The sequence below is a fragment of the Emys orbicularis genome, chromosome 6 (assembly GCF_028017835.1).
Source record: "Emys orbicularis isolate rEmyOrb1 chromosome 6, rEmyOrb1.hap1, whole genome shotgun sequence".
Taxonomy (NCBI): Eukaryota; Metazoa; Chordata; order Testudines; family Emydidae; genus Emys; species Emys orbicularis.
The window spans coordinates 50,487,862-50,515,071 of record NC_088688.1 but is presented as its reverse complement, the minus strand read 5'-3'; the positions used below and the strand labels follow the sequence as shown (position 1 = coordinate 50,515,071).

At 44.4% G+C, this 27,210-nt stretch overlaps 1 protein-coding gene across 1 annotated transcript in view; it reads right to left on the bottom strand.

Annotated features, from left to right (window-relative positions):
* Window positions 1-3,882: 3,882 nt before the first annotated feature.
* Window positions 3,883-27,210, bottom strand: part of FAM151B (family with sequence similarity 151 member B) — a 31,169-nt gene continuing 7,841 nt past the window's right edge. The window contains exons 4-6 of the mRNA XM_065406836.1: window positions 12,207-12,424; window positions 9,537-9,672; window positions 3,883-4,036 (exon numbers count right to left, since the gene is read on the bottom strand). Of these exons, the coding sequence (XP_065262908.1) occupies window positions 3,883-4,036; window positions 9,537-9,672; window positions 12,207-12,424 (508 nt within the window). The remainder of the gene's footprint in view (window positions 4,037-9,536; window positions 9,673-12,206; window positions 12,425-27,210) is intronic.

The window sequence follows — 27,210 nt, the reverse complement described above, 5'->3', positions numbered from 1 at the left end:
CGGCCAGCACATCCCTCAGCCCGCGCCGCTTCCTGCAGCCCCCATTGGCCTGGAGCGGCGAACCGTGGCCAGTGGGAGCCGCGATCGGCCGAACCTGCGGACGCGGCTGGTAAGGAAACCGGCCCGGCCTGCCAGGGTGCTTACCTTGGCGTGCTGAAGGTTGCCAATCCCTGGTATAGACAAATAATAGGGGGTAGTGAATGTAAGGGAAATGGTACAAGACAAGTTTTATTTGTCTATTGGGATGAAGGTAGTGTAATTAAAACAAAAAGACGTGGAAATGGAACATGGAGAATTACTGGCCCTCAGATCAATTATACTTTTACTATTCTATGGATATCCAAACCTAAACCAATTAACATTGGTCTTTATATAGTAAGAGAGGATGTTAAAACACAATTAATAATAGACCCCACTTATTTCCTGAAAAAGGTAATAATAGATTTAGTCTCTATGAACATTTCATCCATATAGCCACAATGTATTAAATACACTGAATCTGTTTGTGGGATGGAAAAAATGGACAGAAATCCAACTTTTATTAAAAGCCACCACTAATAGAAAAAAAAGAAGCTTAATAGATACAGCTCTAGGAAGAGCAGGTACAGAACTCGGAGTGTTGAATAGCATAGATGTAGAAGTATTGGCTAATAAATTAAATGCAGTAGGACAACACTTGGGAGCTTTGTCAAAACATCTTCAAATTACATAAGCACTCGCCATCACCTAATAGCGAGTTTATTCCCTGGCTCAGAAAAATTACAAAAGGCTGATTATTTAGCCATACTACATATCGTAGAGGTATTACAAAGCAATGTATCCATGGCACTGGCTTGCATACAAGCACAGACTTGGACTAATGATGTGGTGAAAGACATAATAAGAGATGGGATGAGAGGAATTTTACCTTTAGAAATAAGAAGTATAATGTGGAAATATGCCACTAGGGCGGAATAAAAGTTATATTCCTGGTGGAAAATGATAAATTTCACATATAATCCTCAAATGAATCAAATTACTACATACAGTCATAATGTCCAATGCCCAAATAGAATGGATATCTCCTATTGTAATGCTAGGGTTAAATATTAATAATAGTATAATGCAACCAATAGAACAAACACTATAGGCCACAAGGCAAAACCATACATGGAAAACTGTGGAACTTGAGGCCTGTATGGAAGAATGTGGAATTGGATACATTTGTAATAGTGATACAATCCAGCCATATGATGTATGTTTAAGTGACTAAAGGGGAAAATGCCATTATCAGCTAGATCCTTTCCCATTTAATGGATCCGTCGTTATATATATTGGAAATAAATGTGTATGTGTTAGAAGATGTTGTAAATTGTTTAAGTTAATCATATATTCAATGTAACTCATAACCCTTATGAAAACAAATGTTGTTGTAATATCACCTCGATGATTGGTTGGAATTTCAAATTCATGCTACCTGAAATTGGTAATGAGGAAATTAGGGATCAGTATCAGATATATAAAAAGGTTGATCCAATACCTTTGGGAATAAATATAAGTTTAGTTAAGCAATTAATGGATCATCCTGACTTACAAAGACAACAACAAAGGGCTCAGGAAAATGCACAAAAGGCTATGATTACTCTTCACCACTCTCTAAGAAAACTGAGCACACTATAGAGTGTATAAAAAGTGATACCAAAAATAACAGGTGGAAAGTGTTCTTGGGATGGTCTCCTAGAGCAACAGGATTCTTTAATACAATTTTACAGCCTGTTGTGATAGTATTAGCATTTCAGATTATGATGACATTTATGCTTATTATCCTGGTGTGCTGGGTCAAACAAAAATTTAAGCAGCTAAAGCATGTACAGTCCACAAGCCTTAAAAGAAACTATAATGGCACACAGGAAAGTGTGACCCTAGTGAGACTCAAGGATGGTGAGGAATTGTGCCAGTAAGAAGAGGTATCTGCTCGGTCTCACAGGAGAGCCTTGAGCCAATACTGGACAAGACCAAACATCCACTGAACTCACTATTTAAACAAGTGGTGGGTTGATAAATAAGTATATCATCCACCAAGGAGGGGACTGATACAAGAGGCTTTTAGTTGCTCTATGCTGTGTAAGAAAATTAGCAGCACCAAGGAGAGGTGTCAGCCATGCAGCTGTCAATATGCAAAGAAGAGAGAAAACATTGTAAAATTCACCTCCCCCAATTAGCATAACAAAAGTGGTGACAATATCATAATGCCTAAACATGAATAAAAAAAATTTAGTTAGCTAAAGATTTAAGGCTTTTTGATAAGTAATAAATAGTGATAGGTTACAGCAGGTTTCCAAAATGGCAGCTGCAATGATTTTACATTAGAAAAATTAAAATGGAGGACTCAGGCTGAATTGACCAATAGCAGACAGGTAACTGGGGTGAAATAAAGTTCAGCAGGGTGAGATTAAGGGATGGGTCAGTCAGGTAAGAAGGAGGTTCTCAGCCAGGTCTGGCTCAAATGACAGGTAAAGCTGATTGGCTGAATAGGTATCACCCCATAGAGAGGAACTATGCTAATTACTAGTATTGAGAGAGAGCAACCAATCAGAAAAGATCAAAAATAGTATACAAGGCAGAGAGTTGACAGGCTTCAGGGTAGGTGTGTGGGTGAGCAGGAGAGCGGAGCAGAAGACAGCAGCAGAGAACGGAGAGCAGAGGAGTAGCAGCAGACTGAATATCACTGAAATCCTTGACAGAGCAGAAGGACCATAGACGGTGCAGAGGGATTTTAGAAAGAAAGAAAGTATAATTCCTTCTTAATGATAAGGAATGCATGGGACTGATTGTAAATAAAACTGAATGTCTGTGTCTGAATGGATTTTACCCCACCCATTCTGATTGCCCGATCAGAACTCATAGAATGTTATTTAGTAATGTTCTTTAATGTGTAATATTGTAATGCAGTTTTATACATATGTAAAAGGGTTCTGTATGTTACATTGTAATAAGTTTGGTATTATATTGTAGCACTGCATTAAGGCTTTATACATATGCATAAAGGGTCTATGTGTATTGTATTGTGCAACATTGTATCAGCTATATAGTTTATGTAGTCTGTCGCGTCGCCTCCCTATATGATTTCTAAATGCAATACAACTGTACTATGTTCTGGGTTATGTTTCACAATGCATTCTTTCTTGATTATTAAATGTATTGTAACTGAATATTTCCTTTAAATAAATGTTACTTTGTTTTTGAAGAATTACTGCTTTAGCGTCAATCCTTTGAGCGGAAGCCTGTATCCGGGTCCTCTCACGGTTTGACAGAACTAGTCTGTCCTGGGCAGACCTCTGAGGGGCAGAGACAAACTCCCTGGTAAAACCTGGGCAATTCCTCTAGGGCAGGCCACCTCCTGTTACCCATTAAGACAGGCTAAACTGACAATTTGTTTACAGTTATAGGCAGGCCATTATTGGGTGCCTCGGGTCCAAATTTTGGGGTAACATGTGAACGTAGGAATAAGTGTCCTATTTCAATGCTCTTATTCCAAAATAAGAGTGTCCACATGCAGACTTGCACTGAAATAACAAAAGAAGTAAATTACAATAGATTTAGTTATTATGGTGTACATTTGTGTAGATGAGCCCTTAAAATAAACCCACTGCTTCACAGGAAACTAGTGGAGATGAGTGTGTAGAAGAAATCACAGAAATGTAGATCAGGAAGGAACCTTGAGAGTGCATCTAGTCCAGTCCTCTGAGCTGAGTGAGGGCCATGTATACCTATACCAGCGATACTCAGACCTCAGTTGTTCATGAGCCAAATTAGCAATCAATATTACCCAAAAGAGCCACAGTAGTGTGAATTCATAGTTTTATTTACTATTTATAGTGTCAGTGTCTATTTCCTTTATATTCATACTTCTATTCCTATGGCCTTTCTGAATTCAGAGTTTTGTGGTTCCAAAATATCATAATAAACCCTACTTTTATCAAAGTTCTCTCTGAGGTAGAGCAGGTCTTCTATGGAGTACTCATCATGCCTTCCTGTCCAAACAGTCAGGCTGTACCTGTATTAACAGAGTTATTAAAAGTCCATATTTTTATCTTAGTACAACGCATGAGACACATAGAAAGACAGTACTAATAGGTTTCTAAAATAATTAGGACTCTGGTATCTTAATTTCAGATACAACTACATATACAAAACTAAAGGATGTTAAGGTTGGAAAGTCAAGCAATCAAAAGTTAGGAAATAACAGAATTAAGGTTGCCTGGGCACTATTAATTCAGCATCCTTGTGCCTGTGTATTATGATACAGTATTTAATTACATGATCACATACACCTCTACTCTGATATAACATTGTCCTCGGGAGCCAAAAAAATCTTACCGCGTTATATCGAACTTGCTTTGATCCGCCGGAGCACACAGCCCCGCCCCCCCTCCCCAGAGTGCTGCTTTACCGCGTTATATCCAAATTCGTGTTATATCGGGGTAGAGGTGTACTATTTTTTCCCACCGGATCATAAGATAGATGATGCTCAATGGTAGCTATTCAATATTTCTTTTTGTTCTCACCATTCTATCCCTGCCTCTCCAATGCTAAACAATTCACTTAAACCAAACGCTTCATAGGTGGTCACTGATTGTGTTCCTGCAGTTTCTGGATGTTCACCTTGAGATATCTGGGGCCATATTTGCCATAGTGCTGAATACTCATTGGGACAACTGAAGTCAATTGGAGCTATGCACTAAAACATATAAAGTACTATAAAATGCTAAGTACTCTAAAAAAAAAAAATCAGGTCCTAGGTTTCTCAAATTGGGCACCCCAAATTAGTTCACACTTGACAATTTTGCCCTTGACCTCTGTGTTTCAGATCCTCCTCTGTAAATGGGGATAACACCACCATCTTACTTCACAAGGGTGTAGTAAAGATAAATTTTTTAAAGTTTGTGAACTACTCATACTATGGTAAGTGCTATAAGAAAAGCCCAGGAGGAAGTTAACAATTCTGTATTCAGTGCAGTGTTTCAACAAAGTGTAGTAAATAAGGCCCTAGCCACACACTGAATGGTGAGGGTACAAAAAAATATTGAACAGCTACCCATTCAGTGAGCACCATCCATCGTGTCCACTGAATAAAAAGGTCCTACAGGAAAAAGTAATATGTGATCATGTAATTAAAGACTATATCAGGGGTAGGCAACCTATGGCACGCGTGCTGAAGGCGGCACTCAAGCTGATTTTCAGTGGCACTCACACTGCCCGGGTCCTGGCCACCAGTCCGAGGGGGCTCTGCATTTTAATTTAATTTTAAATGAAGCTTCTTAAACATTTTAAAAGCCTTATTTACTTTACATACAACAATAGTTTAGTTACAAATTATAGACTTATAGAAAGAGACCTTCTAAAAATGTTAAAATTTATTACTGGCATGTGGAACCTTAAATTAGAGTGAATAAATGAAGACTCGGCACATCACTTCTGAAAGGTTGCCAACCCCTGGACTATATCATAATGCTCATGCACAAGGAGAATTACTTAAGATTCCACCTTAATACTGGCATTTCCTAATTTTGAGTGCTTTATTTTGCATGTTTACTGTTCTTTTAATATAGTTCTTTTGTAGATAATAAAAAGCAACCTGAAAAAACAAATTCTATTAAGAACAACCATATTGACCCCTGAATGGGTCATGGGCAGGGTTGGAACCTTTACATCCACAGCACAAACCTCTACTACGTAAGCTAACAGAGTAACTGGTAATGGTAATAGGTTGTTACTAGGGCTGTCAATTAATCACAGTTAACTCACATGATTAACTCAAAAAAATTAATCATGATTAAAAAAATTAATCGTGATTAATTGTAGTTTTAATTGCACTGTTAAACAACAGAATACCAGTTGAAATTTATAAAATATTTTTGGATGTTTTTCTACATTTTCAAATATATTTATTCCAATTACAACGCAGACTACAAAGTGTACACTGCTCACTTTATATTATTATTACAAATATTTGCACTGTAAAAATGATAACAAAAGAAACAGTATTTTTCAATACAAGTACAGTAACTCTTCACTTAACGTTGTAATTATGTTCCTGAAAAATGCGACTTTAAGCGAAACGATGTTAAGCAAATCCAATTTCTCCATAAGAATTAATGTAAATAGGTAAGGTTAGGTTCCAGGGAAATTTTTTTCACCAGACAAAAGACTGTGTGTGTGTGTGTGTGTGTGTGTATACATATATACACACACACACACACACACACACACATATATATATACATGTATGTATGTATATATACACACACACAAACACACACACATACACACTATAAGTTTTAAACAAACAATTTAATACTGTACACATCAATGATGATTGTGAAGCTTGGTTGAGGTGGTGAAGTCAGAGGGTGGAAGAGGGTGGGATATTTCCCAGGGAATGCCTTACTGCTAAATGATGAACTAGCACTCGGCTGAGCCCTCAAGGGTTAACACATTGTTCTTAATGTAGCCTCATGCTCTACAAGGCAGCACAAATGGAAGGAGGGAGGACAGCATGGCAGACAGAGATACACACTCTATGTGTGAGAGAGAGAGAGAGAGAGAGAGAGAGAGATGTGCATTGCCCCTTTAAGTACGCTGACCCCACTCTAAGTACATTGCCTTTTAAAGTAAATCAGCAAGTTGAGACAGCAGCTGCTGTCAGCAAGCTCCCTCTGTCCTGAGCCCTGTCATGTCCCACTCTGCTCTATGGAGATGGGATAAGTGGGGGGCAGGAGCAGGGTGGAGGAGACACCCTGACACTAGCCTCCCTCTCCCCCCCACACTTGTGAAAGTGCAACTTATAGATGTTTTTGTTACATAACTGCACTCAAAAACAAAACAATGCAAAACTTTAGAGCCTACAAGTCCACTCAGTCTTACTTCTTGTTTAATAATAATAATATATGGAGATATCCTATCTCCTAGAACTGGAAGGGACCCTGAAGGGTCATCGAGTCCAGCCCCCTGCCTTCACTAGCAGGACCAAGTACTGATTTTGCCCCATATCCCTAAGTGGCCCCCTCAAGGATTGAACTCACAACCCTGGGTTTAGTAGGCTAATGCTCAAACCACTGAGCTATCCCTCCCCCTGTATCTGTATAATAGACACAGATAGCTTCAGATTTCTGTGTAAAGTACCTAGAAGACCGACGAACCCCAGGAGCTCTGGCTTCTCTATTTACCCTCAAGCCCCCAAACTTCTTACGCAGGCAGCGATGGTGAGGGGTATTTTTGGAGGCCCTGCCCCCATACCCACACTCTGTACGGGTAAAACTCTCATTTCGGGGAGCCAATACTTCTCCGTAAACTACTGCTCGCAGGGCCCCAGCCTGCGGTGAGACCCAGGGAGACAGACAGGCCTACACCAGGGATCCTCACACCGCAGCGGGCCCGCTCCTAAGTCACTAGGCGCCAACCCCGCGCAGCGCCCCGAGATACCACGGCTCGCTCCTTCCCCCAACCCCTCCGACGGGATCCCAGCAGGGCCCGGGCCCAACATGGGCGAGCGCGGATCCCGCACCCCTGCAGCCGGGCTGGGTGAGCCCAAAGCCCCGGGGCCTCCGAGCCGCCCCAGGGAACTGGCCTCCCCAGGATCGCCGAGCACAGGCACCGCCTGTCCCCCCCGCAGCTCCCCGAGCCCGGCCCGCCCGAGGCGCCCCGCCCCACAGGCCTCGTCCCGCTCCCCGGCGGCGGCAGCAGCCCCCCAGCGCGGCCCAGGCCCCGGCAGCCCCGGCCCGGGACGGATGGCGGCGGATTGAGGAGCGGGAACGAGCCGGGCCCGGTACCCAATCTTATCGATTGTTAAACCAATCGATAAGACAAACAAGTTTGTTTACATCTAGAGGATATAATACTGCCCTCTTATTATTTACAATGTCACCAGAAAGTGAGAACAGGCATTCACATGGGACTTTTGTAGCCAGCATTGCAAGGTATTTATGCTAAACATTCGTATGCCCCTTCATGCTTCAGCCACCATTCCAGAGGGCATGCTGATGATGCTAGTTAAAAAAATGTGTTAATTACATTTGTGACTGAACTCCTTGGGGGAGAATTGTATGTCTCCAACTCGATTTGTACTGGCATTCTGCCATATATTTCATGTTATAGTAGTCTCGGATGATGACTCAGCACATGTTCGTTTTAAGAACATTTTTGCTGCAGATTTGACAAAATGCAAAGAAGGTACCAATGTGAGATTTCTAAAGATAGCTACAGCACTCGACCCAAGATTTAAGAATCTGAAGTGTCTTCCAAAATCTGAGAGGGATGAGGTGTGGATCAGCTTTCAGAAGTCTTAAAAGAGCAACATTCTGATGTGGAAACTACAGTACCCAAACCACCAAAAAAAGAAAATCAACCTTCTGCTGGTGGCATCTGACTCAGATGATGAAAATGAACATCCGTCAGTCCGCACTGCTTTGGATTGTTATCGAGCAGAACCTGTCATCAGCATGGACACATGTCCTCTGGAATGGTGGTTGAAGCATGAAGGGGCATATGAATTGTTAGCACATCTAGCACGTACATATCTTGTGATGCCGGCTACAACAGTGCCATGAGAACATTTGTTCTCACTTTCAGGTGACATTGTGAACAAGAATTGGGCAGCATTATCTCCTGAAAATGTAAACTAACTTGCCTGTCTGAGTGATTGACTGAACAAGAAATAGGACTGAGTGGACTTGTAGGCTCTAAAGCTTTACATTGTTTTATTTTTGAATTCAGTTATTTTTTGTACATAATTCTACATTTGTAAGTTCAACTTTCATAATAAAGAGATTGCACTACAGTACTTGTATTAGGTGAATTGAAACATGGTATTTTTTGTTTTTATAGTGCAAATATTTCATGAAATACACATCACACTTATTTTTACTATATAATTATAAAATAAATCAATTGGAATATATCTGATATCAACTCAATTGAGTGACAAGGGCTATTGAATGGAACTCCTTCCAGGGTTTCATGAAATACATGTAATGTATTGTATTCATTTCATGAAATGTAAACACTGAATCTAATACAAAGTATATACAAAATGCAACTGTTTAAATTGGTTTGAATTGATTCCAAATTGTGAGATTAAACTATTGAGTCTATTTGACTACATTTGTGATGAACTTAGTGCAATGTGTCTTAGTTTCTAGCCTTTGCAGATTCAGTTATGAAATAATTTGAAAAATAAGTTTAGTAGAATACTTTGTGCACACATAAATTGCCTCACTTTATTACAGCAGACCGAATATCTTTAGTCCATATATTTTTTTAAATGGGAAAATTCCCATTTAAAAAAATCATTTCATTTTGCTCTTTTATTGATAATGTAGTAGCTATCTTGAATGCAAATTAATATATGACAAAACAAATTTTAAAACTGAATATGGTATTTTGAAAAAAATGCTTTTTAATATGGTTTGTAACGTGTGTATATAATAAATGTGTAACATCTGACTAGTATCTGCCTTTATCATGCAAATGACTAAACAAGAAGTCTTCAAACTTACCTATTTGACTTCTGTAATAACCAAAGCAACTCAGATGTTGACTGTCGTACCAAAGCTGCTCTAACAGGGAATGTTACAGGCTGAGTAAGTGCGTCACATATCTGAGCCATCTCTTTCACCATTGCCCAACTGTATCCTATTGGAAAGATCATTTGATGCAGTATTAAGAAACTCTCCACATTCTGTCAGAATATAAAGGTATCATGATTTATAAAATAGTTAGAAAAGTTATACCACTGTTCCATACTGTCGACATGTGGATTTTGTGAAAATCTACTATTTCTAAAAATGAAATTGAACAAAAAAAGACTATGAACAAAAATGAAACTGACTACTCATTTTCACTGTCAAAGTTCAAAAAAATGCCAGAAGTAAATACCAGCATAAACAGTGAAAAATAAATTATATTTGTTAATTCTGTGTTTCAGTTACTTAAGTGTTATTTGTAATATTGTCAAATAAATATTAGTTATGAGGAAATCCTGGCCCCACTGAAGTAACTGGGAATTCTGCCATTGACTTCAATGGAGACATGATTTTTAACATGACAGTGACCCTTTAAAATAAAAAAATCTTTGAAAGAATAAGAAAAAAATTAATTCTAAAATTATTTCAGAAAGAATAAAAGAAAGAACCGACATTTTAAGTTATACAGAAATGAGGTGGCTAAAAATATTTTAGTTAGGGCTTGGAGAAAATATGTTTAAAAGCAAGCAATTTAACACAGTTTAAAAATTGCTTGCTTTTAACATCTATTTTTGCAAGCTTCGAAGCTAGTAAAAAAAATTTATTTGTTCTTTAATTTAATGGAAAGTGTCAGGTAACCTTAACTACAGGCATTGCTATCTGTGCCACCTATAACATCACAGTGATAAAAACACTAGTGGCCAGCAGCATCTTGTCTACACCAGTGCTCCCACTGTTGCCGTCACTGGTGAAGCTGCACCAGTGTTAGAGAAGTGCAAACTTTTGGGGGAAAAGATTAAGGTAGGCCCAGCCTTTACGTAGAACTGTGATTTAATGAGCAGGTAATAACCAGCTCAAATATCCAGTTACAATAAGTGCAGTTACACTGTGTCCATACAATCACATTTTGCACAACAGTCAAGCATCAAATGTATTTGTACATTCACACTTATCACACGGTTTTCCTCTGTGTGTATGAAAGCACTCTGGGGAAAAAAAACTGGGCTGATATCACATAGTGCCCCAGCCAGGAATTAAATGCCCAGGCAACTTTATCCACAGAGTACCAACATCACCACTTGGAGCAATGCACTCTGGGATGTTGTATTGCACAGAGAGGTGGGAGAAAGAAGGACCAGACAGCCCTGTTACCGAAACATGATTAGCTGCTCCTGCCTAAAACAACACAACGGTGTTACAACCTGATTACAGGAAGACAAAAACACACCTAGGCTGCCAGCAAGGGCAATACATAGTTAACTGTTACCTTATCTTACTCTAACATTCCTCTTACTTACATACTATGCCAGCCTCTTCTGAAAACAAAGTTACATGAAAAATCTCCTCAAAAGCAGAAACAATTAGTTAGAATCTGTGTGTCCAGTACTAGTTATGTTGTACCAACCACCTGTACCTGTGTGAAGTTTTAAACTAGCAAGTGTCAGAATGAGTGCCTTTGGCTGCTAAGTATTGTTTTTGCTGTCTTTTACAAGTGCACATATCATAAGCCTTCCATTTCCAAAATGTAACGGTTGCAATCATAGAAGATCAGCTGCTTTTTTATATTATAAAGTGAGGTAAGAGTGAAACAAAAGCTCCTGTCTGAGTAATACCAGTATGCATAAAATGAAGTGAACTATAATTAAATATTTAAACCCATATTACACTTCCTTGGATAGTCAAATTTGTTTTCACTTTTTAAAATTTCACTTTTTAAAAATTCATGGATAATCAGCATGCAGAAGTGAACATGGCCTGATTTACAAAACCCTTGCAAAGAATTCAGCTTCACAATTTAAAAAAAATACACTAAGACATATTAAGGATCTTGTTTGAACTAACAAACTGTCTTGAACCATCTCATTGTTCCTAATTATTGCAGAAGTCTGAACAAGGATTAATTTAATAGAACATTCATACTAAGGGCCTGATCTTGCAGTAATTAAGTGGAAGTTTTGCCCAAGATGGGACTGAAATATTGACAGCTGGAAGCACTGACAGCAGCACTGGAAAAGCCTTGATACCCTAAGGAACAGGTTAAAAAATAAATACACCTCTATCCCGATATAACGCGGCCTGATATAACATGAATTCGGATATAACGCGGTAAAGTAGCGCTCCGGGGGGTCGGGGCTGCTCACTCCAGCGGATCAAAGCAAGTTCAATATAACACGGTTTCACCTATAACGCAGTAAGATTTTTTGGCTCCCAAGGACAGCGTTATATCGGGGTAGAGGTGTACAGTTAACTTCAGTAACAGAAATATAGTGGATCTATACATGTTCATAAATCCTATTTTCCAATTCTATACTAGGTTGCAAAATGACAAATTTAATAAAATTATTGTCTTTTAGTCTATTTTATTTATACTAATTACAGTTTTTAAAAACTGACAGATGTATGCAAAAGAAATTGCATCTATGTTATTGAGGCAAATGTTGAGGCAACTTCAAGCCTTGCAGTGTGTAAATCTTCCATTTTTACCTTTATTGCATTGTTGAGGCTGCCACCCAGTTGTCCAGCCCAACGATAAGGTCACATCCGGGCAGAATGAAGTTACAGTGTCTAGAAATCTTTTTGCATCCACGACAGTGTTACTTCCATTAGGTCCAGGGAGAATGTCTGCATTAATCCAGACAGGTCGCCTCAGATGCAACTTTATGCCTTCAAGAAGCATCATAGAGGGCTTCACCGCTGCTAGACTATAAAGATAAACACACTATCAGCAAGACAACAGATTCCTAGTGATATGATGAGAAAAAATACAATACACACACACACACACACACACACTCTATTGAAACTGTTTCTACAAGCTCGGGCTAGTATAGGCCAGGGCCGGCTTTAAGCCAATTCGCCTGATTCCCCGGAATCGGGCCCCGCGCCTTAGGCGCCTTTTTAATTTTTTTTAAATTTAAATCTTCGGTGGCCCCGCACCCCTGGCCAGAGCGCCGGCCGGAGCGCAGCAAGCCCCGCGGCCCCCCCGCTCTTGCGGCTGGAGCTCCAGCCAGAGCGCGACAGCCCCGCGGCCCCCGGCGGGAGCGCGGCAAGCCCCGCAGCCCTGCTCTCGCGGCTGGAGCTCCGGCCGGAACACGGCAGCCCCGTGGCCCCACAACCCCAGCCAGAGCACGGCTGCCCCATGGCCCCGCGACCCTGGCCAGAGCGCCGCAAGGCCCACAGCCCTGCTCTCCCAGCTGGAGCTCCGGCCGGAGCACGGCAGCCCCACAGCCCCGCGACCCCCCCCCCCCCGGCCGGCAATCCGAAGTGCCGCCAAAGACTGGGAGCGCCGCCCGGTGAGTACAAGTCCCAGGAATCGGGCTCCGCACTTGCTAAAGCCAGCCCTGGTTCAGGCAATGCTGTTAATCAGCTGCTGGGGACCCCCTGTTTATGAGGCCCCATCCCAATCCTATCCAGATTACAAAGCTCATGTGGGTAAAGTTTATGCCTCACTGTTGCATGGTATGGACTATGGAATGCTTCATGCTCACTGAGAGATCTGGGGTGAGTTGCCTCATAAATCAAGATGTCTTCCTCTTCTTTTCATTGTGCCCTGGTTGAGATTCCCACCTTCTCCTGTTTAATAGGACACCTCCATCTACTATTTCTCTGTCTAACTCGCAAACATGTATACCTATTGTCTTCCTTTCCCCACTTGGCATATTTAAGACAGATGGATGAGAAATGTCACACGCAATCTTGGGTACTGCATCTAAAGGATCTATTTGCTTTGCTTTGCAGGGGCTCCAAATGTCCCTGAACTAACACTGCTACAAGCTACTGAATCCAAAAGATAAATATCAGGCATCTCAGAATATACTTTAAAAGCTTGCAGATTTCCCTAGACAAAAGGAAAGAATTTTTTTCTCCCCAGAAACACTTCATAGGTGGAGCTTCTGCCTGCCTCTTCCTGTTCTTACCTTAATATTCCAAGCTCTTGGAATTAAGCGGCACATAAGACCCAAACTGATATTATTTGTATTATCGTAGTGCCTAGGAGCCCTACTCATGGACCAGCACCCCATTGTGCCACCACAATGCCAGTGTCCAAAGCCAGCATAAAAAGTGGGATTATATGGTCAATCATGCTGATGGAGCGGATTAAAAAGAGAACCAACAGGAGTAATATGCAAAAGTTTTCTGTATATATACACTGTACAGATCTCTAATACTGGAATAGCTTTATTACTCCTGGGGGAATTCTGCATCACTGCACATGTGCAGAATTCATGGCCCCCGCAGATTTCTTTGCTTAACCGCAGAAAAATGACTTCTGATGGAGAAGCAAAGGGAAGCTGCAAAAGCCGTCATGCGCCCACTCCCTGGCAGTCCAGACAGGTTGGTTTGGGCACCCAGAGCAGCCGGTAGAGATGTAAATCACCAGCGGGGGGGGGGGGGGGGAGGGCGGGTAGTCATGTGAGAGAGAGAGAGACACACACACACACACACTCTGTCCCTCTCACTCGCTATTGCAGCACTCTTGGCATGGAGGGGCAGGACTTTGGGGGTATTTCTGAAGAGGTAAGTGTGGGGCAGGCTCTATTCCCTCAGGCAGAGGAGAATGTAGCAGCCTGCCTGCTTAGTGAATTGTTCCCATTGTTTTTAGTGAACCCTCCAGGAGTATAAAACAGGTGAGAAATGTTAAGGCTCCTTTACATTGCCAGAGTGGTATAAAGGAGCCTTATTGTAAAGAACAGTATGGCCTTATAAATGCTTATGGTGCTTTAGTGATTAGAACTGGTCAAAATTTTTCGACTGAAAAATTTTCCTATCAAAATGTGCTCCGTGAACTGTTTGCTACTGACCTTCCTGGAGATGGTCAGTAGCCAGTATAAATTGTGAATTTGAGTCCCCAGCCTTCACCTGTTCTTCCCTTGCCTATGATGTAACACTTAAGCATGTGACTGCATATATTTGTTGACTAATAATTAGGGAAATAAAGTGTCAATACTAGCTATATTCCTATTAGACAGAGGGGGTTTGGGGATTTCCTCCGATGCTCCCCACTCCCATTCTCCATCCACTGTATTGTAGTTTAAATTACCAAGATAATTGAAACCAGCTGGATTATATTGCATTTTTTTGACAAAAATATGCAAAATTTTGCAGAATTTTAAAATATTGTGTGCAGAATTTTTATTTTTTTGGTGCAGAATTCCCCCAGGAGTACTTTTTCCAAAGAGCTACTGTCCAAAAGAGCAGCTTCTCTCATGTTACTCTCCTGGCTGTGCTTGTACTACATGATTGTATTTTTTAAATGTTTTTATACTGCAACATTTTAAAACCTTTTTGTAAAACATTGCATTTGGCTGAAAACTTGTCTTGGCTTGGAAAAAGAAGAGTGAATTGAAAATGAGTTTTAACAATATATATTTTTTAGAAAACTACAACACTTTCCCCTTCCTTCTCCGTTTCTGGCTGACACCTACAGAGTCTATAACAATAAAAGACTTTAGCCTACCCATGTATTCTGTATTTTCATAAACACATAAAATCGGTAAATGTCAAGGTATAGTTCTATTATTAAGGACAAAAGATATAAACAGCAATTTACAACTGTCCTTCAAGTTTTGCATTGCTATTGCACATTTGATCATGCCCTTCAAAATGTGGGGGTGGAATCGCCACATAGATTGTAAAAACAGCTACTGTGCATGCATATTAAGGCACAAGTGTCTGGAATTTTCCATCAGAAAATTTTTCCAATGGAAAATTTCCAGCCAGCTCTACTGATTATTACTCCCATTTTTTTCCTGGACGGGTTTTCGCCTTTGCTTGCATGTTAGTTGAGCTGACACTTAGAAGAGCTATGTCAGCTCTATATCTTCTAATGTACTTTTGTTGAACCATGCAATGCCTGTGTTCTATCCATCTACCCTTTTCCTCATAATGAAATCAATAGGAATACCAAACAGGAGAGGTGAAAGAATGACATCACTTTCTATGTTGTGATATTTGCTCAAGCCAGTGTTTATTTTAACTGTGCTTGTTGCCCCTTGCTATAAAGCCATGATGATGTGATATGCCAAAAAATTAACAACACTTCAAGATGTGTCAGCCAACCAGGACCAGGGCAGTCTAGCCTAGTGGTCAGAGCGGGCATCAGGAACCAAGTACTAGAGTCAGAGCTGTAGTTGGAAGCTGGAGACAAGGGTCAAACTGGAGGCCAGAGCCAAGGGTCAATCTGGAGTTGGTAATCAGAAGCCAAAGCCACAGGTCAAGCCGGAAGTCAGGAACTGGAGCTAGCAGAATAGCAGGCAAGGAAGGGTTCAAGGCAGCGGTAGGACAGAGGCAAGGCTGGGGCAGCAGGAACAAGGTAACACAGGAGCAGGTACAGTGATGTGCATGAGCACTGAGCAGCCAGCAAACTCCTGCTGGCTTAAAAGCAGGTGTGATGCTCTGTACCTCGGGGGAACACCCTACACCCTCATGTTCATCTTTATAAAATGATTGTGTGGTATCCAATGCAAAGTTTGTCATGTTGAGTGTCTTCGGAAGGCTCATGATGCACTGAGCATGGTTGTTATAGTGATGTTATAGTAATTGTTACAGTAATGTTATAATTTCATGTATATAGTTATGAGGCTGAAAATGTATCCTCGTGGCTTAAAGCAAGCCCATGCAAAAACTCTCTAACAGAGAGGCAGTTCACGCCTCATTGGGGAATGCATGGGACAAACCCAGCCCAGCCTCACAGGAACAAAGGACACTGGCTTAGGCAGCAACACAAGAATCTGTTGGACTCTCAAGGGAGTAGCCCCCTTCCTCTGGTCAGTTTGGAACTGCGATGAGGTAATGCTCACCTGACTCGGCAGGGGGGCAAAGCCAACAGGGAAGAAAGGACATGATAAAAGGGAGAGACATTTGCTATGCTCTCTCTGTCTTTTATCAAAGGAAGGGGGTGACTCCCTCGAGAGTCCAACAGATTCTTTTGTTGCTCCAATCAGGCAATCTGGTGCAGGCCACATATACTGATAAGGCTGCCTGGAGATTAGCTCTGCTGCAGGCCATAATTTCTGACAAGATGTTCCAGAGTTAATCACAATAGAAACTGTCAAATGCTTTCTTAAAATCTATGCAGTTTATGATGAGTGGTTTTTGCCATTCGATACTCTCTTCAATTAATCTAGGGTGAAAATCTGGACTACACGTGATCTTCTGGATCAAAATCCACCCTGCTTTTCCCTTAGCTTTGCCTTAGCTGTTTCCTTTAGTACTCTTGGGGGAATTCTGCGCCACAGCACATGCGCAGAATTCATGCGATGCACATAATCTTTTTTTTCTACGCAGAAAATACATTCTGCCAGAGAGGTGCTGCAGTTATGCCTTTTGCCCATCAGAGGCTGCTGTGGTACCAGAACAGAGAGCAGCTGCTCCCGGGCCAGAGCAGCCTCAGCTGCAGATCGGAAAGAGAAGAGGTTGTGTTCCTCACAGCGCCCTGCTTGGGGATCAGGTCAGGAGGCCTGGGATATGGGAGGATGGACAGCATGGGGTACATGGGGCTGCTGGAGGGGAGGGGTCACAGACTGGGGCAAGGGCTGAATGGAAGTGAGGGTGCAGGAACACATGGGGACGGGGGCAAATGTGCCTTACTGAATGAGAGAGGCTAGGGGTCAGCCAGGATCTGCATGGGGGAGGCTCCATAACAATCCTCCCACCCCAAAACAATCTGTTTCATACTTCTCCCACCCACACCCAACAACCCTCCAGGTTCTCACCTAGACTCGTTCCCAGCAATTACTTCCCTCTCCCTCAGCTCCTCCGTTACCCCTGACTCCCCCAAGCCTTTGCACTGCTTCTGAAGGGTGTGAGAAATATATTTCTATATTGTAGTTTAAATTAATTATTACTCAAAGTTCTGTATTAATATGCTCAGTATGGAATCTATTTGTCAAAAAATACATCCTGAATCTTTTTTGTTTTCTGTATTGTTACAGACATACTTGCTGACAGATATTTTGAAATAAATTACCAAAATAATTGAAACTGGCCTGATTATAATGTGTTATTTTGACAAAATATGCAGAATTTTGCAAAATTTTAAAATCGTGTGCAGAATTTTTATTTTTTTGGCACAGAATTCCCCCAAGAGTACCTTAGTCTGCTTAAAAGATACTGCAAGAGACTTTGCCTTATCACTGAAAAGAGTGTAAAACCTCACAAGTTGTTTCAGTCAGCTAGGTCACCTTTCTTTGGTATTTGGAGTACAATGTCATTTTCTCATTGTTCTGCAGGTTTTTGCTGGTCTCAAACTTTACTGAAAAGTTTGTTGATTTTTATCAACTGTCTCATCACAATCTTTATACATTTCCCCAGTGATTGGGTGTTCACCTGCATCTTTCCCAGTTTTTAACTTTTGTACTGCATGTTTCACTTCTTTGTTTGTGATGTGAGATGTTACAATTTCTCATTCCGGTTATTTAATGTTTTGTCAATGTAAAAAAATTATTGTGGTATTGGTCTGATTTTTTCAGAGCACTTAGCATTTTTATCACACACTAAATATTCAAAGCACATCTCCAAGACACTTCACTTGCAGTTGGGAGTACTCAACGTCACAGTCCCTGGGTAGGCTGCTCTTTCCAAGATCCTTTTCCGGTCTCCCAAATGCAACCACCTTTTAAGTGGCAAGCTGCAAGCCCTTGCCTCCACTTCTCTTTGGGGTGGGATCCCACAATCCAAATGAAGTAGGATTTATTTTGCCAACAGATATACAGGACTTAGAGAAGTGGACAGGCTCCTTATCCAGGCCATTGTTTTACCTTTCTGCCTAGTTTCTTTAACAACTCCTTTTGATCTATGTATTCAGACAGGAGTAATATCCCACAGATACACTGAGGAGAAAACGGTTACTCACCGTCTCATAACTGTTGTTCATGTCCATTCCAATCAGGTGTGCACGCTGCATGCATGACAACCGGAAGATTTTCCCCTAGCAGTATCCACAGGGTTGGCCTGGGCGCCCCGTGGAGCTTCACGGAGCTCAATATAGGGCCCTGCCAACCCGCCACCCCCTCAGTTCCCTCTTGCCAGCTACTCCAACAGAGGGGTAGGAGGGTGGATATTAGAATGGACATGAAGAACACATCTCAAAGAACAACAGTTAAGAGAAGGTAAGTAACCATTTTTATTTCTTCGAGTGCTTGTTCATGTCAATTCTAATCAGGTGTCTCCCAAGCCTGAGATCCGGAGGCAGGGTTGGAGTTCAGATTGTCTGTTACAGCTGTTCCCCTGCTGGATTCCTTTTTTCCCCCCCCTTCCTTTCTGTTTGTGCTGAGTGCCCCCCCCCCCCCCCCCCCCGGCCATGGAACTGACCAAAGTCACAGCCTGGCCCTGCTCATGGAAATGGCTTGTGTAGACTGACTGGAGCCTTTGCTCTGCTCAGGGAAGGGGGGGCTTTTCGCTCCTTTGTCTAGCTTCTTTGTTCGGACCCGGCTCGGTGTAGGGTGATCTGCCCAGGTATGCAAGACCTAAAGTGGCCACATAGCTGAGCGTATGAGTCATACCTGTGACTCGGAACTTGCCCAGACATGTCCTGTGCCTACCTGCAGTTTTCCCTGCCTTCTCTCCTCCCCTGGATTAAGGGGAACCAATCAGAGCTACTGGTGGGAAACTGCCTGAGTTTGCCTTTAAAACCAGACATTTTCTGATCAGACCCCGGAGAAGGTCCTTGCTTTGCCACCTGGTCTGATCAGCTAGGGGTCTTTGGGGGGCCCTCTCACCGCTCTCATTTGTTTTTGAGCGTACCCCCGTTTTAAACTCCCCTCCCACGAACAACGAATTTGTGCCTGGAGATCTCCTGATTATTGTAAGCGAATCGAGTCCTCTCTGCGTCCTCTGATGCTGAAACTGCTGTTCCTGCTGCTGCTTTGGGGATTGGTAAGGAAAAACCTCTTGCACACTCCCCTTGTTCTAGCTACTGGCTCTCTTTCCCCAGCAGGCAGACCCAAGCTAACTCCTTGGTCTGTATCTGTAATCTGCTTCGAGCTCCGCAGCGCCTTTGCTGCTAGAAATAAGCTGCTTGCAGCCACCACTAGTTAACCCCCCCCCCCCCCTTAGAGCTGTATCCTGGGTACACACCACTCTGCCCTCTGGAACTACCCCTAGTATAAGGTGCACCCATTAGGTTAGGTTTAACCTTTAGTCTAGATAAATTGTAATTTCATTTTGCATAGCTGTGGTTAAGTTACGTTTAGAAAATTGCTTGCATTGTACTCTGTAAGTTAGGCTTAAAGAATTGTTGCATTGTGTTTTGTTACTTGCTAATTTGTGTAGTCTTGGTTAAGTTAAATCATAGATAAGATTTTGCTGTGTTCTGTATAATTGTCTCTCTGCTGTTTAAACTTGCAGCCTGTCTGCTCTTTGCTCCACCACGTGCTCTTCTTCCCCATCCCCCGACCTCATTCCTCTACCACTTTCTTCCTATCTCTCTCTCTCTTTTAATCCCTTCCCCCACGTGCTCACCCCGCTCCTACTGCTGCCAAACCTCAATTGTATTACTGAAGTCTAGCATAAAACCCCATTGGTTACCCCTTTTCTCTCTAACACACCTCACATTTACACCACTGTGACATATTTTTTTACCTAAAGTTGTTGGTTAGTTAACACATTTGACCCATACTGCTAGTTGGTTATATGCTGCTGTGACATACTCTTTACATAGAAATTGTTAGCTACCTGTTACATTTATACTTCAGTGTTAATTGGTTACCAACTGTATTGTACCCCACTGTACTGTACCCCACTATTGAAACCCCCTATCCTATTTACTAAAAGAAACCCCTCCCCAATTGTCTACCTTAACAAACCCCATACCCCTCACTATTGAATTTTCCCTGTTTTTGCATTTTCTTAATAAAGTTTATTTTGCACCCCACCAGTGCAGTAGTTGTCCCCCAAGATCCCCTACCTGCTGGCAGGGTCACAGATGTCCACTGACTGGAGCACTGCTCTACCAAAGGCCGCGTCGTCTCTGGCCTGCTGCGTGATAGCGTAATGCGATGTAAAGGTATGTATTGAGGACCATATCGCTGCTCTGCATATTTCCTGGGTGGGAACCTGCTCCAGCAATGTTGCTGAAGAAGACTGCGCCCTGGTAGAGTGCGCTGTGAGCAAAGGGGCACGCACCTCTGCCAGGTTGTAGCACTCTTAGATGCAGGACGTGATCCACAACAAAATTCACTGAGAGGAGACCAGAAAACCTTTCATCCTGTCTGCCACGGCCACAAACAGTTGAATTGACTTTCGGAATGGCTTCGTTCTATGTAAAAAGCTAGCAATCTGCGGACGTCCAATGAGTGAAGCCTCTGCTCCCTGCCATTTGTGTGCGGCTTAGGATAGAACACTGGAAGGAAGATGTCTTGGTTGATGTGAAACTAGGAGACAACCTTCGGGAGAAAAGCTGGATGTGGCCTGAACTAAACCTTGTCGGTTTGGAGAGGACCAAAGTAAGATCCCAGGCCGGGACCGGTTGTCGGACTTGTGGATATAGCCTGTCGAGACCTTTCAGGAAATGGCTGACCAGAGGGTTGGCAAAGATAGAGCAGCCCTCTGAACCTGGATGGAAGGCAGAAATGGTGGCCAAGTGAACCCTTATTGACGACATGGACAGCTCCTGCTGCTTAAGATGGAGAAGGTAGTCCAATATAAGTGGTATGGATGCGAGCGTCAGAGACAGGCAGTGTTGCACCGACCAGATTAAAAATTTCTTCCGTTTGGCAAGGTAGGTAGCCCTGGCGGAGGGTTTCCTACTGCCAAGGAGTACTTGTCTGACTGGGTCCGAGCAGGAGAGCACCATTGGGTTCAGCCATGGAGCTTCCACCGTGAGGTGCAGTGACTCAAGGTTCGGGTGCTGGAGACAGCCGTGATCCTGAGTTAAGTCCGGGAAGAGCAGCAAGGTGACTGGGGCTTCCACGGACATTTTGAGTAGAGATGTGCACCAGTGTTGGCGGGGCCAGGCTGGATCTATCACTGAAGCATCTTCCCTCCGTATCTTGAGGAGAACCTTGTGAACGAGAGGGATAGGTGGGAACGTGTATAGGAGATGGCTTTCTCATGGGAGGAGGGAGTCGAGGACCAGGGGAGGCAGAGTCACAACCTTGTCCACACTGTCCCAAACTAGCCGGTACACTGAGGCTAGCCACAATTGGAGCGGCTGGAGCCTGACGTGTTGCACCACATAGGTACAAGCGGCCATGTGTCCAAGAAGTTTCAGGCAATTCCTTGCTGTGGTGGTGGGGAACTGCCTGAGATCTCGAATGATGTCGCCCGGAGCCCAGAACCTCGATTCCGGGAGGTATGCCCTGGCCTGCATCAAGTCCAGTACCACCCCTATCAATTTTATCCACTGAACCGGGGACAGCGTTGATGTCCCCACGTTCAAGAGAAGGCCCAGTGTGTCGAACATCGTTCTTATGAAGTCTACTTGTACCTCTACTTGAGACCTGGAGCGACCCTTGATCAGCCAGTCGTCGAGGTACGGAAACACCTGTACCTGCCGCCTGCGCAGAAAGGTGGCCACAACTGCCATACACTCGGTAAATAGTCATGACACCGCTGTGAGGCCGAATGGGAGGACTGTGAACTGGTAATGGCTGTGGCTGACCACAAACCTGAGGTACCTTCTGTGGGACAGTGTGATTGCTATACGAAAGTACGTGTCCTTCAAGTCGAGGGCAGCATTCCAGTCCCCTGGATCCAAGGAAGGGATGATGGAGGCCAAAGAGACCATGCGGAACTTGAGTTTCTTCATGAACTTCTTGTGCTCTCGCAGGCCTAGGATGAGCCTGAGCCTGCCTTTGGCTGTTGGTATTAAGAAATACCAGGAATAGAAGCCCTTGCCCTTCTACTCCTGAGGAACCTCTTCCCTGCCCCCAGCGATAGGAGGAAATGCACCTCCTGTATGAGGAGTTGCTCGTGAAACGGGTCCCTGAAGTGGGACGAGGAAGGGGGGTGGAAGGGTGGGAGGGCAGAGAATTGGAATGAATATCCCCTCTCTACCCTGGAGAGCACCCAACGGTCCAATGTGATACAGGCCCACGCAGGGTAGAAAGGGGACAGAACGAAAAGGTAAGATGGGATGGAACCAGTCTTTGCACTGGTGCGCCATCCTCATGCGCACTTTCTAAAGGCCTGGTTTTGGCCTGAGGAGGGTTTAGACTGGCCAGAGGAGGGATGAGGTGTCTTTCTAGAGTTTCTATTCCTCCTGTGTGAAACCCTCTTGCCTATTCTGAGGCTGGTAACTCCTCGGCGGGGGCTGTGGTCAAAAATGCCTCCGCTAGTTGGCAGGGGTGTGAAGGCCAGGGGACTTTAGGGTGGCTCTAGAGTCCTTGACGCTGTGCAGGCGGGAGTCAGTCTTTTCAGAAAATAAAGTCTGATCCTCAAAGGGGAGGTCCTGGATGGTCTGCTGGACCTCATACGGGAGGCCAGAAACCTGCAGCTAGGAACTCCTCCTCATGGCTACCCCAGTCGCCATGGTGCATGAAGCCACGTCTGCTGCTTGCAGAGACGCCCGGGAAATTAGTTTGCCCTCCTCTACTAGCGCAGAAAACTCCGTGCGAGAGTCCGGAGGCAGGAGTTCAGTAAACTTTGTCAAGGCTCCACATGTATTAAAGTTATATCTGCTGACCACCGCCTGATGGTTAGCGATGCAGAGCTGCAACCCCCCTGTCGAGTAAACCTTTCTCCCCAAAAGGTCCAACTTTTTGGCCTCTTGACTTTTTGGGGAGGACCCCTGGTAGCACTGGCGCTCATGCTGGTTGGCCACGTCCACTACCAGGGAGTCCGTGGGGGGTGCGTACACAGGGGTTCGTACCTCCTTGAGGGGACAAAGTATCTCCACTCAGACCTTTCCGCGGTGAGCGGCAATGAGGACGGAGTCTACCACAGTATGTTAGTAGCTTCGCTAATGGTTTTGATCAGCAGCAGCACAATATGGGATGGCCCAGGAGGGGAAAGGATATTGACCATCGGGTCAGTCTCCCCCACTACCTCCTCTGTTTTAATATCGAGGTTCTGAGCCACCCGTCTCAACAGCTGCTGTAAGACCCTGCTGTCCTCCAGGGCTGGGGCAGTTGTTGTGCTGGTCACCGTCTCATCAGGCGAGGAGGAAGGTGAGAGGCTGACCGGCACAGGAGCCTGTTCTCTGCCCTCGGCCCCTCTGGGGTCCCGAAGAGCAAGGACCTCTGGCGCCACAGTTGGTGCCTCAGTTGGCACTGCAGCCATTGATGCTGGTATGCAGGTCAGCTAGGTCACCGTCAAAATCTCCAGTGCCAAAGGTGTGGCTGGCGGCCTGAAGGACCCCAAGACCACCGATGCTGATCTGGAACCGTGGCTCCGCCCTTGGCTTTGATGATAGGCCCAGGGCGTCCAGAATGGCCACTGAGGAGCTTGCCACTGGCCCAGCCATGGTGCCGGATAGGGGTGGCGGTCTTGGCGGGAGCGGAACCTACTGCTCCTACTGAAGCATGACGACTATGCTTCCGACTCCGAGGTCTCCGACTGGGATGACCACGGAGGAGCAGAGCCCATTGGTGCCAGTGATGGGTGCCGCAAACTGGGGGACCGGAGCAGCTCCTCCACGAGGGCGGCCAGTGCCAGGGGGTGATACACTGAGGATGGTGCGCGCATCGCCATCATCACCGGCTTGCCCATGGATTGCACTGGGACCCGAACCGGTGACGGCGACCTCTCCCGCTGTAAGTGCCAGAAGGTCTGATGCAGCCTCGAACGCCTCCGGCATGGAGGGGAGCTGCGGGTCTTCTTGGTGGAGGGCCAGCAAGCGATGAGGGTCTGGATTCGACTGGACCCCTGCTGGGGCAGGAGTTGACGTGACCCGTGGTGGTTGGGCACCGGATGGAGGCTTACTGACCACCTGGTCCTTAGACCTGGTTGAGGAATGGCCTCTGTCTGACCTCTTCTTTTTGTGAGGCACCAGGGATTGAGAGTGGTGCCTCACAGAGATCTGGGTTCTGTGCACAGAGCCGTGGCGGTGCCTAGGGTCTCTAGAGGAGTCCTTCCTTGGCACCGGCTCTCACACTGAGAGTGTCAGTGCACTGCGCACGGAGGAAGTGATGCTTGGGGCTGGCTCCCCCACGCCGGGTTCTGACTGAGGCTGAAGTGCTGCCTCCATAAGTAAAATACGGAGGCGCTGATCTCTGTCCTTTAGGATCCTAGGGTGGAACCCTCTGCAGATCTTACAACATTCTCTAAGATGACCCTCACTGAGACACTTCAAGCACTAAGTGTGTGGGTCACTTCTGGGCATAGACCTTCCACAGTCTGTACACGCCTTAAAGCCCGGGGACCGAGGCATGTCCCAGTGCCAGGGGAACATTGGGGGACGGTGGGGGGGAGGAAGCCCCCTAAAGGAAACTTATGAAGCTATTTACACTAACTATACTACTACTCTATACACTAAAAAGGACACTGTGAAGAACACGCGCTTGCCAAGGCAAGAGCAATGGGGATAGGGTGACCAGATGTCCCTATTTTATATGGACAGTCTCGATATTTGGGGCTTTTTCTCCTACAGGCGCCTATTACCCCCCACCCCCTGTCCCGATTTTTCACACTTGCTGTCTGGTCAATCTAAATGGGGAGTTCCAGCTAGCCGTCACAGGCGGTAAGAAGGAACTGAGGGGGTGGCGGGTTGGTAGGGCCCTATATTGAGCGCCATGAAGGCGCGACTCCAGGGAGCGCCCAGGCCGACCCTATTGATACTGGTAGGGGAAAATCTTCTGTCTGTCATGCACGCAGCACGCGCACATCTGACTGGAATTGACAAGAACAAGCACTCAAAGAGATATTTATAACAATTTATAATACAAATATTTTTCAGTTTTCCACCCTCAGTACTTCTGAAAATCCAGTACCATATCTCTGAAAATGGGCACCGAGAAAATGAGGAATACACAATACCTCTACCTCTTGAGCTAATACAGTAACTGGAGAGGATAAAAGCCCACCATTGCTATGTGGACTATTCACTACACAGGGATAAGACAAACACTTTGTCAGTGGGTTTCACGGCTATTTGCTGACAGCAGAAAAATGTAGAAACTCGGAAATCCTGAGGTAGATTCCAGATTCTGAAATGGACTGTTTCTAGTGGTTATTTATCCTTCTACCCAGCCTCTGTGTGTCTCTGTTTGTAACCAATCTCTCCAGCCCCCAGATCCCCCCCCCCCACTCTGTCTATCCACCCCACCACCCCGACTTTTGTGCCCTACCCTCTCAGCTCCTATACACCACCATGACTCCTGCACTCTTCTGCTCCTATCCCCATGGACCTTCTGCAAGTGCCTCCATCCCTCCTTATATACACCCCTCTCCTATTAAATATCACCCCCCAAAAATCCCCATTAGCCCCAGAAAACCCTTCCCTACCCTCCTCAAATATTCCCCCTCCCGTATTGAGACCCAGCACCCCAGCTCCCCCCCCATCAGTCCCAGTAGCCCCTCCCCTAACCCCCCTTATATATTCTCCCTCCCACACTGAATCCCAACACCCCATCTAGCCCCTCTTCTCCAGTGGGGTGGGAGGTCCTGAGGTGGGGAGTCGTGTCCTACCGCTCGATGAGTGGCCCTCTGGAAGGGTGACCAGGCCAAATTTGAATGAGTAGCAGCACTGTGACCGTGGACTGGGTTGCAATGCCCAGAGCAGGGAACTGGCCCCAGCCCCGCAGGACAGGAGCTGCTGCTGTGTGGTCAGTTTTTCATTTTATGTTGGTTTCTGTGCGTTACTTTGCATTTGTGAAAAACGTGGGGCTTTACCAATCTGTATTTGTACCAGGCTAGTTACCTCTTCACCTCCATGCTGCCTGAATGCCAGTGGGGTTGAGTCCGCTTTGAGAGCCCTAGGGCGAAAGTCTCTCTGATCTCAGCTCCAGTGCCTGATGCAACAGCGGCCCCTAGTAGCCAGAAGGGTAAATTGCAGGGAAAATCCTGCACCTGCATCCCTAGGTTGAAGCATGCTCACTACAGACGGAATCTTTGAAGAATGTTAACAGTCTCTAACGAATTTTCACTAAGCATGTGCAAACTGCAATTTCCAGAAGCTTACAACTTAATCAAATTTGAGGGGATTTTCACAGGAACAGCAAAAGACACATCCTTCACATAAAAGCAACCCACTGTTAAATTGCAAATCCGTGCTCCAAAGCATACAGGCATGAGGACTTCTTGAGGAAAAGGTTGTAAGAATTATTTAACAACTTCTTTTTCCCTAATCTCATTCTCCAAAACAGCTAATTTGTTCTCAAAACAAAAACAAACAAAAACAGTAGCCTAAGCTAGATTACCGGCATGAAAATTTTCAGTCTGAACAGTTAAAGTTTGGCAAAGTTATAAGCAACTGAAAACGAGGTATTATAATGGAAAGTGCTAGGCAACCTTACTTACTGGTGATGCTACCAGCTCTGCCATATGCAATAATTACTATACAATATTTTAAAATACAGTAACTGTTTATTGCATATGCAATATTATTGGT